Source organism: Tachypleus tridentatus, chromosome 1 (genome assembly GCF_004210375.1).
Source record: "Tachypleus tridentatus isolate NWPU-2018 chromosome 1, ASM421037v1, whole genome shotgun sequence".
Lineage (NCBI taxonomy): Eukaryota > Metazoa > Arthropoda > Merostomata > Xiphosura > Limulidae > Tachypleus > Tachypleus tridentatus.
The window spans coordinates 174,205,650-174,230,976 of record NC_134825.1 but is presented as its reverse complement, the minus strand read 5'-3'; the positions used below and the strand labels follow the sequence as shown (position 1 = coordinate 174,230,976).

Genomic DNA, 25,327 nt, shown 5'->3' with positions numbered 1-25,327 from the left:
ACAATAACTCCTCATGATTAATTCAAAGTAGCATGAGGTTCACCTCAATAGGTATATCCCCAATTGCGTTTGAATTCAAGAGGAGTTCACTGTGTCGAGATGTAGATGTTTCCACCAATACACACAGACTTTAAAAATACTTGTGGGATTTAGGCAAGTTTACAAGCATTTAAAATAATGTAAAGAAAGTGGATGGTAATATTATACACACTTATTTTGAACAAAACTCCATTAATTAGGTAATACATTAGTTACAAAACAACTATCATCTATTTTCTGTAAGTGAGAATTAATTATGTATCATTAGTTTCATGAATATTTGTTTAATACCATTACACATGTACAAAAGAATGTAAGCTTATAATATCTTACAATTAAACAACTTGCATTTTAACACTAAAAGTTTTTATTAATATAAAGTAAGGCAACATGTATTTTGTATGTGAGAGCATGTACAAATACATATATCTTGAAAGGTTACCAGTAACTAAACACCTCTAATAAATCCTATCAAATATCCTCATGATGTAATATTTAAACACATCCAACATAAAAAACTATGTAACCCAGTGAAGAGAACAGCCACGTCTTGATAAATGGATCCTGGGAATCAATCAAATTTTCATGAGGTCACATACTTGGATCAGTGAATGGCATATCATCAAGTCACTTGCAATACCACTGTACACAGTAAACTGATTAACAATACAGCTCCAGTCACACCAGATGGGAACAACTTCTGCACAGGCTGAGGTCCCAACAGAACAAGGTTCATATTTTGGGAATGAATGTGAACAATTACCCATGCTAAATGACAATAATTATAATAGGACAAGCACAAGTGTGCACCACCATAATGAAAAGTTATCTTCATGACACAGGCCACAGTGGCAGGATAGCTAGTTGGAAAACAACCCTCATTGTAGATGATATACAATTTTTTTCCAAGTTTGCCATATTTTTAAACAGTTTAGTTCAGGTATGATTTTCACTTTTATCCCAACTGTGTATTATCTGATGTACTTTACAATGACTATTCCTTAAAAATTGTTTGTCACACACTACACAACCACACAGTTTCTCATCAACGTGGACTTTCTTTTGAATTTTTAGCTGACTAATATGTAGACATTTTTTCACGTACACAACAAAACTCGATGGTTTCTTTCCAACAAGTATTCTTTGATATACTTTATTTAAAATTATTGGAACACACATTTATGGATCCTCCACAATATGCAGTTTCTTGTGTCTTTTGAGATGACTATTGCTTCTAAATTCCCTACCACACACCACACAACTGTATGGTTTTTCCCCAGTATGTATTCGCTGATGTGTTTTGAGATTACCATTACTTAAAAATTGTTTGCCACATACCACACACTCGTATGGTTTCTCCCCAGTATGTGTTCTCATATGCTCTTTAAGGTGATACTTTCTTCCAAATTTCTTGCTACACATAATACAACTGTATGGTTTATTTCCATTATGGGAACATTTTTGCTTTTTATGGTTATTTGTCCTTGATGGTATTTCATGAAACCCACCACCACTGCTTGATTTCATGGACTCACAGTTTCGTGTCTCTGTAAAGATACATTTTTGTGTTAAAATCTGATATCAACAAACTTTACACGTTTATTGTTCAAGTGATTTACAATGAATTTAAATATTGTAACTAATAAGACAAGTATATCATCATTTAATAGCTTACTATTTCAATAACCAATTTATAATGAGTACCATTTGTTGAAAAGAATGACACACAGTCCAGGTAACTTCAGGATAATGGTAATTTTGTGTTATTTATCTTCTTCTGTAAATCCTAAAAACTGAATACTGGTTAGCACAAGTAGTACCTTCACCAATATTACTAATTTTCACTTTCTAGTACAGACTTTCATAGTGCTACAATCAACCACAAGCTTACTTTTAACAAAATTCAAGGGTGAAAAAGGAAAACATTGAACAAATTTGAGAACCGTTAATCTGTGTAGCAGTTAAATGTATACTACAAAAACAAAACATGGTTCACTAGGCTATAAATAATAACATCTTAATTGATAAGGTCCATTCTGGTCTGTTTTTTGCACTTTTAACTGTCAGTTTTTATCCATGAAGTTGGAGCTATTACGCTAAGTATACAATAGTGTTTTTTTATACATTAAAATTTGCCTATTTATTTTAATCTGTATGTTACTTCAGTCTAATATGAAATATTAAAAAAAAATATAAACTCAGCTGATAAGTTTTGATCAACAGTTATCTTACATATTTATAGTATTCAAAAGTAAGACATCAAAATGAAGTATCAGCAATAAGAAGACAAGCAGTCATAAGTGTATTAATTAGAACATGGCTAATAAAAATGCAGTAGTTGTGAATAGATCCACTTAAAGACACATGTAATATATAAACATGATAGAAGGCAAGACACAAAGAATTAATATTAGGATTTTACACTAATTAAATATTTTTGTTGAAATTATAAAATTAAAAGCAGTTTTCCACATTACCCCTCAAGCATCAGTCTTGTCATTTTACACTAATTAACTATTTTTGTTGAAATTATAAAATTAAAAGCAGTTTTCCACATTACCCCTCAAGCATCAGTCTTGTCATTTTACACTAATTAACTATTTTTGTTGAAATTATAAAATTAAAAGCAGTTTTCCACATTACCCCTCAAGCATCAGTCTTGTCATTTTACACTAATTAACTATTTTTGTTGAAATTATAAAATTAAAAGCAGTTTTCCACATTACCCCTCAAGCATCAGTCTTGTTCCACATTACCCCTCAAGCATCAGTCTTGTTCCACATTACCCCTCAAGCATCAGTCTTGTCACATTACCCCTCAAGCATCAGTCTTGTTCCACATTACCCCTCAAGCATCAGTCTTGTTCCACATTACCCCTCAAGCATCAGTCTTGTTCCACATTACCCCTCAAGCATCAGTCTTGTTCCACATTACCCCCCCTCAAGCATCAGTCTTGTTCCACATTACCCTCAAGCATCAGTCTTGTTCCACATTACCCCTCAAGCATCAGTCTTGTTCCACATTACCCTCAAGCATCAGTCTTGTTCCCCTCACATTACCCCCTCAAGCATCAGTCTTGTCACATTACCCTCAAGCATCAGTCTTGTTCCACATTACCCTCAAGCATCAGTCTTGTTCCACATTACCCTCAAGCATCAGTCTTGTTCCACATTACCCTCAAGCATCAGTCTTGTTCCACATTACCCCTCAAGCATCAGTCTTGTTCCACATTACCCCTCAAGCATCAGTCTTGTTCCACATTACCCCTCAAGCATCAGTCTTGTTCCACATTACCCCTCAAGCATCAGTCTTGTTCCACATTACCCCTCAAGCATCAGTCTTGTCACATTTTGCCAGTACAATATTTCACTTTCATGACAAGGAAACCAAAATTTAATTTTAATTATTTGATGATAAATAGAGTTAATTTACTGGTTCTTCTATGAATAAAAATCAGTCATGAAATTTCCAGAAGTATGAATTTTCCTGTATGTCACACTACTGTTCAAGCTTTTGATTTCATGTATGAGTAATATTTATAAATTTAGAATTTGACAATTTTCATTAAGTTATTAGACCTAAAGAAATGAAGTACAGAGTTCAAGTAAATAAATTATTTTCTTATGTATTTTTATGAGCACCCACTGGATGGGCAAAGAGGGGCAATTATCCCATTTTCATTTCACAGAAAATTGCAAGTGTTACAATGTAAACTTACTGTCATAGTTAAACTATTACAAGCAATCTTTTTAAAACTTGCATTTATTTTTTAAGCACAAATAATGTGTTGACTTACACTGTAACATCTGACTTATTAAATACATGCTTTATTCCCTCCAAAAAACATATTTCTGTGGGCACCCATGTTTATTTTCTATAAATGTCAATTATTCTAAGTGAGAATCAAATTTCCAACAAATGGCCTACACTTTCAAAAGTATTATATAAACTTTTCTTCTAAATAAACCTAATATATCTGTTAGTTTCTTACAGCAATCCACTAAATTCAACAGTAAATGACACTTCAATTAGAGATGGTTAGTTAATTGTATTATTAAATATTTTTGTTATTTATCAACTGTTTTATTTTTATATAAAATCTTTCTTTGACATTAATTGCAGAGAAAATTAATAATTTAATTGGAACATCTTATGTCTTTCTTCTTACAATGATGTATTTTTCCAATGTACTCAGCATGTGTTATCTCCAATACAAGGATTACCATGTTAAAACAGAAATACAATTACATATTTCACTCTGCCCATGTATACTGTGAAATAAACATTTTAGAAATGTTCCAAACACTGTATTTTGTTAATGTGTAACTGTAATAGTATTTACTATGTATTTGTAAAAATCTACATTCCTTGTTGTTCTGTTTCTGGAACACTTCTTTGTTAACATTGTCGCCAATAAATTACATTAGAATGTATTCATTAGCCTTTTCTCCACGTATCTGATTACATTATCCTTTTCTTTTTTAACAGTGGCGTATGTAGTTGGGGTACTTGTCTAGTAATGATGATTTTAGAAATGACAGACTGATAATTCAAGGAGCTGCAAAAGGCAGCCCAAACCAGGGATGTATAGGGAGGCATGTCTCCAAGAAAATTAGTACAATAATATAATTTAAAGTTGTTATATAAATCAAATATGTAAAAGTAGAGGTGCTACACCACCCTTGGTTCTGAAGCATCCATTCAGTTACTTCCACCTACAACTATCATTAAAAATTCATTATTTTGCAGTATTTGTGACCATCTAAATACTTTAAAGTGGAAGGATGTCTGATTTATAGCTAACAGTTTTATGTAGTGTCACCCAATTCATTGGTTCTTGCCAATAAACAAATTCTCTATATATAAATAAATATATATAAATATATACTTTTTATTCCTATAATTATTATTATTCAAACATTCAAATAAACATTACAATAAGTGATGACAGACTGGGGCATAATACCAGGGCCTTTAGCTACGCTGCTTTTAAAATGCACTACAAAATGGTTTACATATTTATAATTACCACAATTATTCTCACAGGAAAATTACTGTATAACCAAAATAAAAAAAACCCATTATCTATAACTGAACATGTACAATGTATGTAATTTCAATTTCAAAGATATTCATACAATACTAAACTAGAATTATTTAAGTTTGATTAGAGAAATGTTGTTGAAAACATGTGGTTAACTGTAACAGCATATACCAGTTTCTTTAAGATCTTCAACTTTTGGTTTTCTCTATTTATTTTATATATCAAATAGAAAAACAAAAGTGATGTTAATATTCTGTTTCTAAACCATATATTATAAATACAGATTTCTCTCTCAATCCCTTTCTTACCTTTTATAATAAAAGGTTCACATGACAACCTAAATGTTATATGAACAAATGAAAGCGAAACATCATACAAGTTGAGGTCAATGAGTGATACAAGAGGCTTTTAATACAAATGTCTTTTCTAATACAACACTCAGAAGTCTTGCTGACATTCCAAAACCTAATACAACACTCAGAAGTCTTGCTGACATTCCAAAACCTAATACAACACTCAGAAGTCTTGCTGACATTCCAAAACCTATTTAGACAAGTTGAAAAAAGGTTGAAGTATATTCTAATTTATAACATCACAGCAGGAAGGTGCATTTATAGATACACTAAAACCAAAAACTGTATGCAGATTGTTGTACAAAATATTTGTATGATTAGAAATATCTCTTATATACCAGTGTCTTCACTGTACCATATGGTTAATGAATACACCTTTTAACACATTTATATACTCACCTGATAAATCTTCTAAATTAATTTGTTGAAACCCTTCTTCTGGTTCCTTTTTCAAAGTTAAAACATTATGTTTTGGATAATCTGGAACTTCATCATCACTCTCAATGAACTTGGAAATAATGTAATTCTGTCGTGAATGGTCAGACTGTTCTGTTTTTATTTTGATAAATGTTTTCTAAAATATAAAGAAATAAACTTAAGAAACCAATAAAAAACAACTAATACTATCAATAATAAAGTCTTCCCAGTTCACTAACTGTAAATCTACTACATCAAACCTTATAATTACACAAATCTTATTCTAAGAATTATTACACATCACACAAGTTGATAAAGTACTATTTTTGTCAGAATTTCTAGGCCAGCCACTACAATTGTGAAGCATTACATCCATCTGTGTCACTTGTACCTTAAATAGTCAGATTATGTTTTCTAGTCTCCTTAGTGTAGAACTGATACAGTAAAGCTTAGTTAGTATCTGTTTGAACATTTTATATCTAAAATATGAATATTGTATTAAATTGAAAAGTGTCTTTTGGTTAGACAAAAAATAATAACATAAATTTATAACAATATGGAGTCAAATTACTATAGAATTACAGAAATTTACTCTACATAAACAATATATAATTTTTTTACAAGAAAAAATTTACAATAAAAATTTCAAGCCATAATAAAAAATATGGAGTTACTAAATTATAATTTCTGCCAAAATATATTTCAAAACAAGGTACTTTGTTTTTATCATCAAAAATCAGGTATAATATGGCTACTGACAACAATGGTCAAACTGATTAAATTCAGTTCTCTTGTTGGTCAGTTCTAAAGTTCTTCTGGTGATAAAAATATCAAGAATTTATAATGTGTAGTGCTGTACAAAATCAAACCAACACAGGTTCGGTTTGTGGAACTGGAGTGAACAACACCATGCGAGTTTGTTAATCTGAAGATGACCTAAGAAGGTCAAAACATTGTCCTCTACTTTTCTTTAATAAAAGTTTTAATACCCATACCAGCCACCTTGAGATATGTTGTGTGAAAAACAGTATCTAATGGACTTATTACACTCAAATATCAATTAAATACTGGTCCATTCTAATCTTTTTTGAGATGAACAAAAAACAAAAACCCATTAAGAAAACAAGTTTTTGTTGTTAATCTTAAAACTACCAAATACTATACTACAAGATGATCATAGATGTAACACTACACCACATAAATATATACGAGATGATAATGGATGTGATATTATACCATACAAATACATGAGATGATAACAGATGTGATATTATACCATACAAATACATGAGATGATAACAGATGTGATTTATACCATACAAATACATGAGATAACAGATGTGACATTATACTATATAAATACATATGAGATGATAATGGATGTGACATTATACCATATAAATACATATGAGATGATAATGGATGTGACATTATACTATATAAATACATATGAGATGATAATGGATGTGACATTATACTATATAAGTACATATGAGATGATAATGGATGTGACATTATACCATATAAATACATATGAGATGATAATGGATGTGACATTATACCATATAAATACATATGAGATGATAATGGATGTGACATTATACCATATAAATACATATGAGATGATAATGGATGTGGCATTATACCATATAAATACATATGAGATGATAATGGATGTAACAGAATGAAATGTCAGTAATTTATATTAATTTCCTCATTTAACAATAAAAGAAAAATTGTTACATCAACACTCAAGTTTCAATAATTACATAACATCTCAAATATAAGGTTAATATAATTATGAAAGCAAAACAGTTCAGAATAACATAAACTTCGCTTTAAGACATGAGAGGCAGATAAAACTGATAAACAGAGAGGACAAAATGTATAATAAGAAACATTTCCAAACGTAACAATATCATACTTTCAAAACAGAATTGGCTCATAGAATGTGAACATAACACTACATTTCTGCAATGAAAATCATGTTCACAAATGTAGTACACAAAACATATGGGATTTAACATGTAAGGACATCAACTACAACCAGACAAGTTCCTTACTGATAAAGTTAATGGAATGGTATGAAAAGGATATTTTGATCTTCTCAGTGTAACATATTTTATTATTTTTGTTCATTCAGTAGTTGTCAGACTAAGGTAAGATTACCAGGTTTCAGACAAACAAAATCTTAATAGCAGAGAAGAAACGTAAACTGTTATATTACCAGAAGCATAGTGTTCTAGATGTCATAATCATTCTTACAGTACAAACCAAGCTCAAAATAAACAGGCCTGACTGAACAAAAAACTCTTTATTTAATCAACACCCAAACATTTTTCAACTCCAAACTTGTTCATAATTTTTTATATGAAAATATGGTCTAGCAAATTTTCTCTTTTCAAAGTTTCAATCAAAACTTAGGTCAGTAACTTCATTAAGATCAGCTCATGAGTTTAGTATAACAAACGAAGTTGTAAACGAATGTCTGTAGACTATTAACAATCATATTACACTAACAATAATAATACATACAGTCATGGTGATACTGTTCCGACCTGTTTTCTGACTGACATCAACAACAATTCAGAATACTTACACTGACATTCTGGTTATGACTAACATCACCATTAAGCAATCACTAAGCACCAAGGAAATAGTCCAGTAAATTAACATTACAACCAAAATGGATCTCTTGAAAGTACCTAGCTATATGACACAAACACACATTAATATTTTATATTTAAAAAATTACCTTAATTTTCATTGGTACTTCATTAGACCTTTCTTCTTTTGTTACATTAAAATCAAAACTGGAAGATGACAGATTTTCTTCAACAAAAACAGAATTTCCTGTTCCTAGAATTACAAATTAAATGTTTTTAAATAAGTACAAAAATGAATATGACTTGTACATTGCTACTTTGAAATAGGTCCTCATTTCGGAATGACACTTTCAATACAATAACCCAATTCACCTATCCCTCTACCCATTTTGAAGAGGTTTTTTTCCAATTTAAAGACACATTTAACACTAGAGCAGTATTCAAAGCAAGCATCCTCACAAAAGTGACAAACAAAAAACTTGTATTTGGTTTTAGTTTTGACCAAACTGTTTCAACTTGCATCAACCCATACATAGAACTCTTCTCCAGCTTTATTAATTCCACTGTGTAAAGTATGGAGCTTATTTCAACCTTTAGGTTTAGTTATCCCTCCAGATCAATTGTTCCTGAGCACTCCACATTCCCCGAGGCTACATCATGCTAAAGCATATGTATGTAACTGTTCTGAATGTAATTTTCATATCTGTACTTGCAGTTAGATGTCTAATGGATTTAAAGGTTTGGGTTTTGTGCCACAACACTACTATTATCAACAGTGCTATTTTCACCTGGACTCTGGAACATGTAAACCAATGGTTCAATCTTGTTTATGCAGCAGCCATCACCAGAAATATTTTGGTTTATACACTACGCCTTTTATGTTACACTTCTGTCCTGAAAGGTGCGAGGACATCACCACAATTTTACTGGTAAAAGCATGGCTGTACTTTTAAAGGCATGATGTTGATGTGGCACTGCCTGATTGTAGTGTGAACTAGCAACATGTGACTATACTATAATGTAGTATATTTTCATACAACAAAGAGGAGCAAGTCAATAATATTTGCATTTTATAACCATTTTACTTGTACTTCCACAACCTGTTTCCAGCACTATGCCTTCAACCACATAATTTACATAAGATTTAATGCCATGTAAATCTTTCAAATAAAGATTTTATTCTAAAGAGATGTCTTTATATTAGAACAGACCTTGGATGACATCAGTATTGTTATTGACCACAAACAGCTATCTGTGCAATGCCCAATATGAAAATGGAGACCCAATGTTTAGTGTTACAAGCCCTGGATCTTTCCTCCAAGACACAGACAGTAGTGTATATTTAACACACTTCTTTACAAAGTTTGTTTTAAGAGAAAATACACCAAATTGATTACTTTAGAAAGATTGAATAAATATAACATTCCAGAAGAATGTTCAGGGTTTTTCATCACTAGAAACAGTTTCTGCAACTCGTGTATGTCCATAGTTGCTGAATAAAACAGAAACGGTTTTATTTTAAAATATATCAAACAGATAAGATCTTCCTTATTTATGGAAATGTTACAAGCAGAGGAATAAAAAATGTTTCAACAATAAAATTTAATTACACTGAAACAATGCTGACATTAACACGACACTGTTTCATTTTGTCTTGCATAAAAAACTGGGCAACAACCATCTGGTGAAAAATTGTTAATTATGAAACTAAGTAACTGAAAAACAATTTAATATAATTGTAGTTGTGTTCTGTAATATTTAATAAATGATGTAGCTGCACTCAAGTGAGAGAAACAAAGTGTTCTGAAAATTTAGGAAGAAAAGATCAAATTAGATAAAGGAGAACATATATGATAATGGTATTGTGTATGTGATGGTAAATATATCAAACCAATGACACCCACAAGTAGGAAATAAGTCTTAAGGAACATGAGGATGAAGGTTCAAACAAATGGAGTGTAGTCAGTGAAGATAATCCAGAAGAACCACCTGACAAGGAGGACCACAGATCTAGAAGGAACACAATAAAAGGAAGACAATAGGAGAGGAAAACATCAAGTGGTACCAAGAAAAACAAAAGACATTGAATAAGACTGCTTGATAACCAACTATAGAAGAAACAGAAGCCTCATGATTTAACAGCCAGGTGAGGAAATTTGTAAGAGAAAGAACTGTGGGTCAAGAAGGGGGGAAGCCCAACTCAAAGACCAATGGCAGAAGATGTTCCATTTATATCGATAAACCTCAAGAGAGAAAGGGCAAGTGGAACATACTAAAAGAAAAAAAGACACACACAGACAATCCACATCTTCTCATCAAAGACCTGACAAATGCCAGGCATAAAGTCAGAAGATATGAAGGACTAGTGACTGAGAGTGATGGGGTGAAAAAAAAGAGACAATGAAGGGGTAGTTTGGAATTGAATGAAATGAGGATACTGAGGATGTGTCAGACACTAAGAAGCTATCAGATGGACTTAACAAGGAGTGGTATGGATTACCAAAATTACCCCGTGAAAAAGTCAGATAGGAGGATAAATATGAAGGTACTAGCTGGTCCAGTCCTGGCATAGAGCATCCATAGTCAGGGCCTGAGAATGACAAACCAGTGTCCCAGAAAATCATAATTTTCTGTTGAGAAAGAAAAACCACTGAGTTGACAGACTGCTTCAAGGAATAAATAAACCTTGTCTTGTCTGTAAAGACAATTCAACACAAGGCTAGAAGCACCTGAAACATGACAGACAAAGAGATGTTTCCTCAGTGTGTGGGCCAAATAATGGAGTTCTAATGTTCAACCCCAAAGAGAACAGGTATCCCCTTGGGAATTGACAGAAGCTACCAATTTAGAAGTATCTGATAAATGGATTGTGAAAAGTCAGTTCCATGTAATAGTAAAAAAATGATCCAACACATGTCATACCATTAGAAGATTTAATATGTTGTTGTGGGAAAACCTCTAGGATGGAGTCCATTGTCTGATTTATTCATACCTCTCAACCATGTAGAGAAAAACCTGTGAGCAGATTCAAATCCATATGAGGTGGAAGAAGCAGCATATCCACCATTGTGTTGTCCTTATTCAACCACCAATGCAGATCATCTAAAAGGGAAGTAGGAAGGGTAATTAGGGAGTCCAAGGGATCACGAGCAAGATTCCACTGGTTCTGCAGAGTCCACCTACAAGAACTTGTGTATGCCTGACTCAAAGAGATAAGTACTTCCATAGAAGCTTAAGTCTCCCAAAGAAATAGAAGCAGAAAGAGAAGGAGCAGCAGGGACATGGAGAATTGAAAGCTTCATTGAATGGAGACAAAGTACAGAAGGCTAGGCCCAAGAGAGGTGAATATTGAAAAAATATCCAAATGAATAAAATATTGGTTAGGTAATAAGGAAGACTTCTCAAACTTGAGAATCCAACCCACAAGAGTTACTTCTGTCAGTAGAGTAGATATGTGTGTCGTGAAGACTACAGTTCAAAGTGAACTAACAGGAACCAGTCATTCATGTAGAGGTGTAAACACAATCCACGAGCATGCAGAAGTCAAATAAAGGCTTTGACCACTGACAAGAGACAAACTGTGCTTCAGAATTCATCATAAGTGGGGAAGAATTAAAAATGTAGATGAAAAAATAAACCAAGATAAGTTATTGTGGCAAAAAGATACAGAAAACAAACAACAGCAAAAGAAATAAATTAAGTCACTCCTTTACAGAAAAAGCATGTTAAAATAGCACAATCAAAACATGTATACACTGGATCACTGTCTGATGAGAACTGACAGTCCAGTAGAATTGAATAGAGGCAGTAACATCCATCTGGAAGGTGTACTGCATGCTGTTGGTGGACGTTTGTTGCGGGATGATTTACATGCAAGGTGCAGTAAACAACACTGATCATAGAGTGTGTGGGATCTCAAGACTTATGATATTTGAAAACATTTTTGCATACAGAGGATATCACTGAATAAAAGCAGCTATACATGCGAGGTGATGTATCATACTGGAATATACAACTTCTAAGCCACATGTTTCATAATTTTTTTTCTCTCTTATTTCTTTTCTTTAAATTTCCAATCAAATTAAATAGGTAATTTTAATTTTACATTAATAAATAATGATAAAATTGAGATCAAAGAGTGATTCGTGAAACTTTTCCTCCTGCAACACTCAGTAGAAAAGCCATGTTTTTTCTTAAACTAAAAGTGCAAGAAGGAGAAAATATATTCTATTTCATAACATCACACCATGAAGATTTCTATCTTGATGTGCTCTAAAATCAATTCTCTATTGTGCAAATTCTTCTACAAAACATTTACATGATTCTCAATATCTAATTTAAGGTAGAAATACCACTTTTATATTACTACGTTTATCAACATGGTTAACAAATATACTTCTTGACACGTTTATACTAACCTGATGAACTTTCTAACCCTGAGCTGATTTGTTGCATTTCTTCTTTCACTTCATTTTTCAAGCTAGAAATATCACATATTGAACAACCTTGAACATCATCATCTCTCTCACTGAACTTGGAAATAATACCATTTTGTGGTGAATCACCACACTGCTCCATTTTCATTCTAACAAATGTGTTCTAGAATACAGAAGAAAAAAACAAATTTAAAAAACCAATAACAAACTCAAGTAGTGTTGATAATAAAACCTCCAAATCTGAATTTTTTAAGATGAAGATATTCCTTGTACTTAATGGCATTTGAAAGGAGGGAAGGGGAATATGGATCTAACTGGGGAATTAGGACCAGCCACAAAGAGTCCTGTAAAAAATCACAAGCCAACTATGACAAGCAATGTCAGATATTTTGAAACAGTTCTAAATCCACGAATGAAAAAGTCACTATAAAAAACCCTCCCCAGGCAACAGTACAAAAAAAATTCATGTTAATATGACAAAAGTCAGTCAGCATGTCTCACTGCCAACTAATGAGTGACCCTAATAATGATGAAGGATTACATCATCACTGTTTTAGTACATCTACAAACTCATAATGCAGAATGTGGTACCCCGTAGATGGGACACAAACCATAAAGCCTCAAATCTACATGGTAATTACGAAGACATTTCCTACCCACTGCTACAGTGAAGGGGTTAATTTGCATGTCTTGAAAACTGATAGGTATGTTATTTAATGTCAAACATTAAGCAACAAGTGATATTTTTATATAATTAAAATAGTTAACATATTTTAACACTAAAAATTTATTTAAGTTACTAACTTGTAAATAGTTATCAAACTGAACAACTGAATAACTTGCATAAGCCAATTCTTGCATAAACAAGGGATTTGAGAAAGATTACTTTAACCACTGTCTTAATTTTTACACATAATTAGCATCTTTAAAGACCTTTTCAATCCAAACTAAATGGAAGGATCAAGAGGTCAAGATGAGAGGTCAAACTTGGATAACATTGTCGTAGACTGGTGATTTAGTTCATACCTCCAATGGAAAAGGTATATTTAAAGAAAAGAACAACTCATAACCCACGTAAATAAGGTAATTGGAGTTATATATGAGACAGCAAAGTATTTAACACATTATAGCCAAAATATGCTAGTAATAAGGGAAAACTAGGTAGATGTCAATGAATCCAAGCCAGTCTTTCTTCAGAAACAGCCCTAGACTAGAAATAAAGTGCTTTAGACAAGTCACTAACAACCGAGATGAAATGGCTGTAAGCCTAGAAAAACTGGATCAAGAAATGAAAACTTCCAGAGACACCTTAATCTCAGAATACTGAAAAGCAAAATAAAGCCCACTATAAGGTTATAAATATAACAAATGTTGAAATACAAGGACAAAAATAATATTAAATTAAAATGCAGAGGTACTAGAAACTATAGAAAGCATGATACAAAGTTCATCTTAAAGTTAAATTAAAAATTAAAAATTGACACTACAACATAGTTTATATTTGTGAACAAAATGTTGAATATAAATTTTAAAAATTTTAGGTATGGGAAGATTATTTACTATGATTTAAAAACTCTCACGTTTGCACTTTATGCATATCTTACTTATAAAATACAATGTTGTATGTTGGTAATTTTCATGAAACTGTGTAAACTTAGGCTTTAAATGTTGTAATCTGAGGTATTTTATATATCTCATTAACTGGTGTATTTGCACATGTTTTCAACATAGCAATATCAAAATAAGGTATAAGTAATTCTCTTTGACAAAACATATCAAACTGTATAAAATTTTTAAAATCAAATCCCACACAATACTTCTTACAGCAGGACAGTAAACTGTAATTTAATTTCATGATATAATGAATAACTAATTATTAATAACTAAGATTTTAAAATTCTGACTGACTTCCTCAATTATTTAGACCCTGGGATACAATGTATGATTCAACAGGCTTCAGTATTTAGCAGATTTTTAAGAAAACAACAAAATTACTGACTGAAACATTTTCTAATCTGAAAGTTAGAATAAAAGTATGCAACATGATATCAGCTACATGTAATTGAAAGTGTACTTGTAAAGCCATGGTCTGATAGGTGAGCTTCACCCTAAACACATGGTACATAGCAGATCTGTTATTTTACTTAAATTGTTAATAAATTTAATTTTTCATAATATATCATTTCCAATCACATTACTAGTAATAACCAAATCAGATTCAACAAACAGCTTCCCCCCACTTATTTAAAAATACAATTTCAGCATTTTCTGCTTCAAGTTTCAACTTCACGACCTGTATGTGCATACTGTAACTGTAAAACTAGAATTTAAAAGCCAGAGATTTCTCTAGTACAGTACTAAACCTTGTATGAAAGATACTGTAAAATATTTTTTGTGATTCTTACACCAAGATGAATGTTTATATTCAAATCAAATAGTTTAGTTTCCATACTAAGAAAAGTAAGAAATGCTAAAATTAAAAGCTAATAACATATTTTATTTTACCACAGCAAAGAAAAAACATTACACGAACATGTCAAACAAATAGTTTGAAAATATTATACACATAATATGGAGTTCAAACAATAATAATACTAACATATTATTACAACTCTCCTCACATTTGCGAATCATCCTCCAAAAAGAGGTGATATACAAATATGCAGTATTTTCAGACAGCACTTATTTCTCTTAATAGTAGTAAAACTGGTCATTAGGTCCTCAGAATGAAAGAAGATTCACCAAAATATTTATCATGAACATAATTCAATATTTTCTGAAAAACATAACTGTACAATAGCAAATATACACATCTTTACTGAGATATTGTCTATTCCGAATCTGTGCAGCATAAAATGTAGCCCATCTAAATCAAGTTAAGCTTATTTAGTCATGATCTACATTAATACCTGTGTTGACAACAAAGGATGTTACTGTAACACTTCATATTCTGCAAGAGAGTTATGGACAGCACTGTCCTTCACTGGTGAACAGATAATACACAGAGCTTGTGGTTTCCTCTGTGTTGAATGAGAATGACCATTCATGTGGGTTAGCTTGTAAAATATTCAGGTAATACTGAATTAACTAGAGTTACACTGGATAGGTATACTGAACAGAGGATTCATTCAAAGAATCAATTACAGAATTAAAACTGAATAGGTCTGCTACACAGGAGATTCATTCAATGAATCAATTACAGAATTACACTAGATAGGTCTGCTGAACAGAAAATTCATTCAAAGAAGAGATTACAGAGTAACACACTTTTACTAAGCAAGAGATATTAAACAGAACAATGAGACTGAATGTAAGTGTGACAAGAAATAAACAATATTTATTATATGTATAAACTAAAATGTGTATTACTTGTGGTTTACTTTCACTAGATAGTCATTTCTTCTTCTGAATGTTTTTAACTTTATTAGTTAAACTTATTAATAAAAGCTTTCTTACATCCCAAGAAGCCTTGCCATCATCTAATTCAACATGCACTACAAAATAACTAGTCATTCTCATTATTTAATTAGTAGTGCTGTAGCCTGTACAATCATTAAATGACATTGCTGCCAATATCAGTTCACAATGTCATTTTAAGCAATGTTCTCCATGGGCAATAACAGGTATTCCAACTTTGAGAATGACAAAGGAGGAAAAGAAACAATATCAAGGTAATGGTTTTTTTGACCATATATTAACTTAAACATGTACATATTAAACACAAATATTAAATATTATAACACCATAAAAAGGTAGAAACAAGTTATATTTATATAACACAGCACTAGTTGCCATAGGTAAACATGATGTTCCTCATTAAGTAAGAAATGCTTAAGTCACCTGTGAGGAAGAGAGAAACACATGATAACAGCTGCTGTGGCTATATCTCAGACTGAACATCATACTCTGGTACTTCCACTATGCCAAGCTCAAGCTACAGTAAGGGTTAACTAAACACTCAATAATGCAGCACTCTGATGCAACAAAATCAGTTTCTAATGAATAGGCAGACACAACCAAGTTTGTCACTGGTTTATGTCACAGTTTAAACTAATAATACAATAATGGAAGAGGTAAAGTATTTGCTTTGCTCTTGGTATTTGGGGGCACTGTAAAATGAACTGCACTCACTTGGTCAAGCAACAAAGGCTATTAGTTCCAATTGATAAATCAATAGGTGCCAAAGAATCAACAGTGCCAAATACTTTTCCAAGCAGCGAATTTTGCAAGAACATTGGTTTATAACCAGGTTCAATGGTGAAAGCTAGTGCAACAGCTCCAGAAAAAAAAATGTATCTTAAGCTAATCCTGGCCACCAAGTTGAGGAATAACAGAAAACAGCTTGTACAGAAGGTTTCAGTGGAGAGCCCAGCTCTGTCAGTGCTGAGTGGAAATGGGTACATATCCATGAGATTAGAATGGTGAAAAATTGAGTTCCAAGTTGCACAAGAGTAGCAAGAACAATGATATATCTTGCACTATACCAAATCTTCCAAATGAGAACAACATTCTGGCCAATGGATAGTGATTTAATTTTGACAAATAGCAATAGATTGGTCATCAACACATGAAGACAGAAACAAGGTAATAATATTCCACCTCATTTCTAACATTGGCATCTCCAGGATAAATGTACTATAGAAGTCATCCATCAGTTTTGCCCATGAAACTGATGAATTCATGTTCTATGGAAGAGTTATTCAATATTGGCTAGATACAGACCAAAAACAGTGGCTGAATGAATAAATTACATTAGTCATATAGAAAATGAGCTTGACCAAAAATATTGCCTATATCAGTCTGGGCCAAAGATACAAGTGTAACTTGTGATTTTATTATTCAATTATTTTATTCTTTATCAGTTTTATGCTGTTGTTGCAATCTGTTCTATCAACAAGTGGGTTACTTTGGATTATTTGGTCAGAATAATACTCAAATTCTATCTACTTAAGAATAACAAATTAACTTATTTCTTCAATAATGTTTGCTACAGCCTACGCTCATTTGTAGGCCTAATTTCCAAATAAACTTAAAGAATTTTCTCATGAATTAATCAATTACAAAAATGCTGCCCAACTCACAAACAGAAACAACAATTCACTCACTAACCCTTATGGAACTAAATAACTTGCATGTTACTTATTAGGGCAATACATACTTCTATGACTACTGATATACTGTGACAGTTATATCATTCTTGTTTATGATGTACTACACAAATTTCTAAATCATTGCATCACCACCATGATTAGCTCCTTCTAGTAAACAAATATTTAATTGTTAATATTGCTTAAATCATTACCCTTTCCTGAATTCCAAATCTCTTGAGTAATTCCAATATGCAAAAAAAACAACAACACACACTAAACTATCTATTTACCAAGTCTTTGAGGTTTTCTTTTCTGAGAGTTATGGTATGCAAATAAGATGTTCTTTCTAGGCACTTGCTATCCTGTCTCTTGGGGAATTCTCTTTAGTCAGGTGGTCAAAATGAATCAACTGGAAGCTCTATCTTTTGTGATTTTCTAAAAGAGGTCTCAAGTGGAACTTTGGGTTCTTCAACAGGTAGACTCTCAATGATCAAATTTTTCTCTGAAACTGCTCAGCTTGTTACTCTCTCATTGACCAAAAATGATCCTGGTGGATGACCTATGCCTTGGACCTCCTGGATATGGTAAACAGCACTAACTATTTTCAGTAAAACAAACAGCTATTGCAACATCTGTTTAGCCTTTACAGTTCATCTTATCTCATGGCAGGAAGTGCACTGCAGTCTGTGTAACCTCAAAAGAATCAAGTCCTATAAGTATTATATCAAATACCTTTCCCTTCTTTAAATTTAAATCTTTCCAAGGTAAATTCATGCATGACATCAATGATGTATCTTAGTGTACAGGTCTGCTGAGATACTTATCTTCTGGATGTGAGTACAGTTAGTTCAATGGCACTTTAAGTTACTTCCCAAACATCGATGATGATAGTGCATTGTCAGTAGCTTCATGTACTACCTTTTGATAACTCACAAATAGCAATAGGTAATCATGATTCCACATTGTTGTTGTTTTTTAAGTTCATCCCCATAAATAGTAAATTGATTTAAAAGTACATGGATTGTAACTCCTGACTATACCACTGGAAAATCACTTAATGTTTAAGGACAACAAGGGACCTGCTCGTTCATCTCAGCTATCCCATCCTCTAAGCCAAACTAAAACTACTAAGTAAAAGAAAAAATGTAAAGCCACACCTTATCATTCATATATATATCATGCTTTCTTTTAAACTCATTTAAATGTACTGCCTCCACAACATCCAAATGCAATCCCTTTCACAGGCCATCCACCTTGTTTGAAAAATAAAAATGTTTTACCTAAAAATGGCTTCTACCTTGTCTTAATTTATATTTTTATTGCCTTGGTCCATAATTCCCACTGTTATCAATTTCTTTTACAATCTTAAACACTTCAGTCAAATCCCTTCTAACTCTTATAAATGTATAAGAAACTGTTGAAAGTTTCTCCTCTGATCTGAATGGAGCTCCATAGGTGCCCTCAAATCTTGAAACAAACTTACTGCTGAGTTTTCTTGTTGGAGTTTAAGCTTCCTTGTTAGGAACATAACATGCATCTGGAAATTTGGTGAAATAGTTCATCCCAATCATTATGTATCTGATCCCTCTGTTTCTCTTTGGCAGAAAACCAAATACATTGACACCAAGTATTTCAAGTGAAGTTCCAACAGAATACTGCTATAGCTGCATATGCCATTTCTTTTGTGGACCCTTTTGCTTACAGCATTCATTATGATTTACACACATTTTCTACAGACCTCTAGCATCTATCCTCATAGAAGCATTGTTTTGTTTTCTCAGTTTCTAATTAAAACTAAACGTTCAGCCATTAGAAAGTTGTGGAGATGACGAAGTGTTTCAAACTGTAGATAATGGGAAAGTGGCAACTTTGGTAATTTTGTCTATTGACATTTATGATAGAACATGACCTATTGTAGGAATAATGGATCTCACTATACCCTGTACACCTTTGTCTTTGATTTCACCTTGTACTTTACTCTGTTTTACTTTAGGTTGGTTAACTTTACTACCTTGTATTTCCTTCTTTTCACACTGTTTAAATCATTCATTAACATATGGTCTTTAGATAATGCATCATCATTTCCATAATCCTATATATAGTGATACATAATGTTAAAGTTGCACTTGAGGAGTTTTAGAGCCCTATTTCTACCCAGCCTTCTGGATTACAAAAATTAACCAATTATTTCAATGCTACATGAACTCTCAGAAGTGAAAAAACTTGTCCATAAAGTTAATGATGGAAATGATATAAGCCTCAAACAGCTCTTAGTTACTTTTTCCAAGTTGTATAATATCTCCTTTCTTCATCATTCACTGCCTTCATAAAGTATATAATCTCATTTTTAAAAAGATATTTCTTAACAATCGACTACTTTTTGTGCATGTTTTTCTTATAGCAAAGCCATATTAGGCTATCTGTTGAGTCCACTGAGAGGAATCTACTTTTTTGTAATACCAAAAGAAGTTTAATAGCTGTTCCAAACAGATTAATGTCAGGCCTCAGATGAAGAAGAAGCAAGTTCTTTTTTATTCACAAGCTCTGGTCCTTGCTAAGATCTTAAACCAATCAGAATGTTCATTTTCTAACATATAACTTAATGGAGGATCTTAGGTTAACATGTTCTTATGTTAACAGTTTTTCTTTTGGTAGAACCAACACAGCCTTGCTCACAGTAAGGATAAGTGCACTTAAAAATTACATATGATGTTTTTTAAAGCAAGAATCAAGTCAATGAATCCCACATAAAAACTCTAGGGCAATTAGGTTTAAACATACCTCAAATGTATCTGTAAGTAAACAAATGATAATCAGTTGAAAAATGTCATTTAAAGTGTGCATTTGCAGATATAATTTAGGTGGTTAGTTTCATTTCTTTCTCTACTTCATTCAGGCTCCACTAGAAAGTGGTGGATGTCTCACATACATGTAATAAATAAACCTGTTTGGTTATCACTCTATGAGCAGCACAGTTATGTACGTACCTCAGACAAAACTTGAGGGGTTGAGATATTCACAAATGTTTTGGAGACACCTCTAGGAAATACACGTGTATTAAGCATACTCATCTACTTTAATGATTAATTTTGCCTTTTTAGTTTTCATTTTACACAATGTCTCATGACATGTCTTCTTCTTTCACCAATCAGGGTTCTATGGTAGGTCAGTGGTAAGTTTATGAAATTACAACATTAAAATCCAAGATTTGTTTCCCTACAGTGGATGCAACAGACAGTACTTTGCACAAACAAATAACAGTCACATGCCCTATTCATCCTGAGTTATGTTCCATCACACATGTACATAACTTATCATTAAACCTGGATGTGTTAATGTAATCCTAGTACACATGTATTAAACACTAAATGCAAAGTTGTTCATATGAGTAGTACCACTTTCACTGAAAGAGTTTACAACCATTAGAGACAACACATAACTAAAAGTACAATACTAGTAGGTTTACATTCAGCTGGGAGGAGTACACAATGTAATCTGTACTTCCTTGGTGTATCCAATTGATTAAGCAACATGTTGTAATAACTAGAGACATAAGACAATTATATTTCATTAGTTATGCTGGTGGTCAGGTTGATTCTGAGTTGTACTTTAAGAACATACTTAACTCTGATTGGAAGTTAAATGTTGGTAATATATTTATTAACATGCATTTCATAGTATAATAAATATTATTGTATTAAGACAATTGTTTTACTTCTGACATCTCTCTTCCTAAATCACAGAATTTACTTTACACATACACACTTTTCTCTTGGTATGTGTGTGTGTGTGTGTGTGTGTGTGTGCGTGTGCGCGTGTGTGTGTGTGAAATAAACAAAACACTATTTTCTACACAGATAAAAGCCTGCATCATTAAAATCTAAATTATTAGATTGTCCAGAAATAAATGTCATTTTTGAACTATGAAGTTTGGAAAAGTGTAAACCAGTGATGTAAAACATGATTTAATCAAAGTAAGCACCATTTGTCAACATGTAATCATGCTGTTTATGCCCCTGCTGTAGAAATCAGAGTTTCTATTGTCAATGAACTACTTGAAAGCTTCTGCAGCTACCTGGTTTTGAAAATGTTTATTGTTCAAAAAATTGTCAAACTGCTTGAAAAAATGAAAATCTGTAAGGGAAAGGTCTGTGGAATAAGATGGATGAGGCAGAACCTTGATTCCCAATTTGTCCACTTTTTGGAGCATCATCCTCAACAGGTTTCATAATGCCCATTTTGTTGACCTGCAGTCAGCTCATGCAGAACCCACTTATCCAACTTTTTCATCTTTCCAATTGCACTCAGGTAGTTGACAATGCTTGATTTCCTTGTGGCTAGCTTTTCCGTAAGCTTGTTGTGTGATGGTCTGTCTCAACCGCTTCCCTTAATGTGTTTTCATCTAAGGATGGCTTCCTTCCACAACCTTCGTAGTCTTCAAGACTTTCACCTCCATGTCTAAACCTTTGGAACGAGCACTGAACTATATGTTCAGTAACAGATCCATGGCTGAATGCCTAGTTGATGTTCCGTGTAGTTTCTATAGCTTTTCATCCAAGTTTCAAGTCGTAGAGGAAAATCAGATGAAAATCCTTCTTTGTCAATGCTGCCCTGGGGGGGTTGCAAAACTTGCTCTGAATAAAGTTGAAACAGAGACAATTAAGACATCTTGTGGGTAACAAACGTTGGATTAAACCAACTAAACATTGATGAGTTACTCAATATCCAACTTCTAAGTGTCATCGTGAGAATTTCGACATGTATTTCTGGACGACCTAATATTTACATACTTTAATCATAAATGATTTCCACACTCTGTCATCAGACAAACAAGTGTTATTTGGAGATTCTGTTCTCAATAACATGGCTGTCAATTTGAACTTAACATAATAAAATTATTATTACTAATTAGGTTGTAGTTTAGCATTAAAAAATATTAAGAGATTTAAACCAAGGCATTATTTTCTAATGCCTTGTATCCATTATTGTTTCCTCAAAACCAATTGAAAAACTGGATTCTAATACCATACTTATTTATAGTAAACAAATAATCATCAATCACTGAGGCAATTTGAAAGTAAATTACAAACAAACTAAATACCCTATCAGTCAATGAGAATGAAACAGCCACTAGTTAAATGATGGTATCATAATTTATATTTTTCTTGTTCAAAAGAATATATGCTTTAAGTAACCTTAAATTTCACAACTCAAAAAAATTAAAACACAGATTATTTATATGTTCATCTGATAAATACATGTATTAAGTGTTTACCAATAACTGAGTAGCCACTCACCTCTAAAAAAATACATTCACCATCTCCATAGTATCACATTTAAAGAATCTCAACATAAAAGTCAGGTGTAACTCAATGAAGACTATATGACAAGCAAGTCATACCATAAGGCCACACAGCTAGATGATGGTAAAGTCAGTGAGAAATTAATAAGTTACATGTAATATTAGCATCCACAGTGAATAGATGGACAATACAGTTACTGTCACACTGGAAATCAACAGTTCCTGCATCACTAGGGGACCCAAAATCAACAGGACAGACTGTTCATATTTTTTATAAGTGTGGATAATGACTCACTTTATATGAGAACTATTGTTCTACAACAGGTGCAAATGCTTACCAGTGTAATCCAAAGTTATCTTGATAATAAGGAGCATAATGGCAGAGTAGTTAGATGAAAATCTCTCCTTTTCCAAGCACTATCACATGTCAACAACACTGGACATCACAGATGCTACCACCAGAGGTTTAGGCATGCCAGTACTTTTTTAGCCGAAATACCATACTGCCACTAAAATGAATAAATCCCTCCTTATACAGTTATAATGTAGATTTTGTATTCCAGCACTTTACTTAGAACTATACTATTGGGTATTATACCCCCCTGAGAAACCAATGTTTCTCTGATGAGTTCAGATTTGTAAAAATGTTAAAATAATACATGCAAATATATTCTCACAAACTTTAACTGAACCATCTACATGCAACAAAAGAATTTCTATTGAAATGTCTGCATTTCATGTAACAAAATATGGAAGTAAACTTGTTATAATGTTGGGGTGCCATTCAGCTGATGAATTATTACAACTCCTGGACTGGAAAATACAATCACTGTTGATCAATACATCACAATGCTAAAATAATACATTCTATCTGAGTGTGACTATGACCAGCTTACCAAACACGACAGTGTTTCAATTAAATATGGAACTTCTTTTCAATCAGTCCTAGTCATAAATAAATAGCTTGTGGATCACAGCCTACCCAAATGAAGGATGTGAACTCTATTTATTTGTTCCCTATGAAAATGCCTGAAACAAACAACTTGTATGGACAATCTAATCCAAGTTCTTTGGTATAATTTCAGATTTAGTAAATATGATGTGAAACCCGTTCTTGTCTAAAATACTGCAAATGGTAGCCTTGCACCCTTTCTTTCATGTGCGTTTAGTTAATAAGGGATCATTCTCTGTGGAATGAACATCTGGGGTAAGCTGTGAGTGTAGATGTTATTTCATAATTTACAATTAAAAGTACTACTTCCCAATTTCACAACATATTTTTTAAATAAATTATATTTCCAAATACCAGAGGGGGGGACATATACTCCCCACACCCTTTCCCACATCCTACAGATGCCCATGTACACAACTAACTAGTTTCTCCCCAGTATTTATTCCCTAGTGTGCTTTATTCAAAATCCTTCCAACACATCTTCATAATTGCTCCCTACTGTGCATTCTCTGATGTGTTGTAAGATGACTGTTACTTCTAAACTCTCTACCACAGATTGTACAACTGTATAATTCCTTACCAGTGTGTACCCTCTCATGTTTTTAAGCTGCCTATTACTTCTGAATTTTTTTAGTACATAGAGCACAACTGTATGGTTTTCCCTAGTATGTAGTTTCTCATGTTCTGTAAGATGACTATTACTTCTAAATTTTTATAACATACTACACAACTGCACAGTTGCTCCCCTGTGTGTATCTTTTGATGTGTTTTAAGATAACTATTTCTTGCAAATTCTCTACCACACTCTACACAACTGTAAGGTTTCTCACCAATGTGCAACCTTGTGTGTTCTTTCAAGTAATAACTACTTCCAAATTTCTTCCCACACATACTACACCCACATACTTTCTCCCCAGTATGTACCTTCTCATGCGCTTTAAGTTACTTTCTGAACACTACACAACTGTACAGTTTCTTCCCCAGTATGAATCCTCTGATGAATTGTAAGATGACTGTTACTTCTAAAGTCTTTACCACAAACAACACAACTATATGATTTCTCCCAAGTATGTCTCCTCACAGTGATA

The 25,327-nt window shown here is 32.6% G+C and overlaps 1 protein-coding gene across 2 annotated transcripts in view; it reads right to left on the bottom strand.

Moving 5' to 3' along the window:
* Positions 1 to 302: 302 nt before the first annotated feature.
* The window catches only part of LOC143230487 (uncharacterized), a 40,059-nt gene continuing 15,034 nt past the window's right edge, over positions 303 to 25,327 (bottom strand). Inside the window, exons 6-10 of one of the 2 annotated variants that reach the window (XR_013016450.1) lie at positions 12,878 to 13,058; positions 8,609 to 8,712; positions 5,836 to 6,010; positions 5,392 to 5,626; positions 1,452 to 1,586 (exon numbers count right to left, since the gene is read on the bottom strand). Coding sequence is in view for 1 of the 2 variants with exons in the window: in XM_076464154.1 (XP_076320269.1) it covers positions 1,219 to 1,586; positions 5,836 to 6,010; positions 8,609 to 8,712; positions 12,878 to 13,058 (828 nt within the window). In the remaining variant the exon portion in view is untranslated. Of the gene's footprint in view, positions 1,587 to 5,391; positions 5,627 to 5,835; positions 6,011 to 8,608; positions 8,713 to 12,877; positions 13,059 to 25,327 lie in introns of both variants that reach the window. The other variant, XM_076464154.1, reaches the window with a different exon arrangement.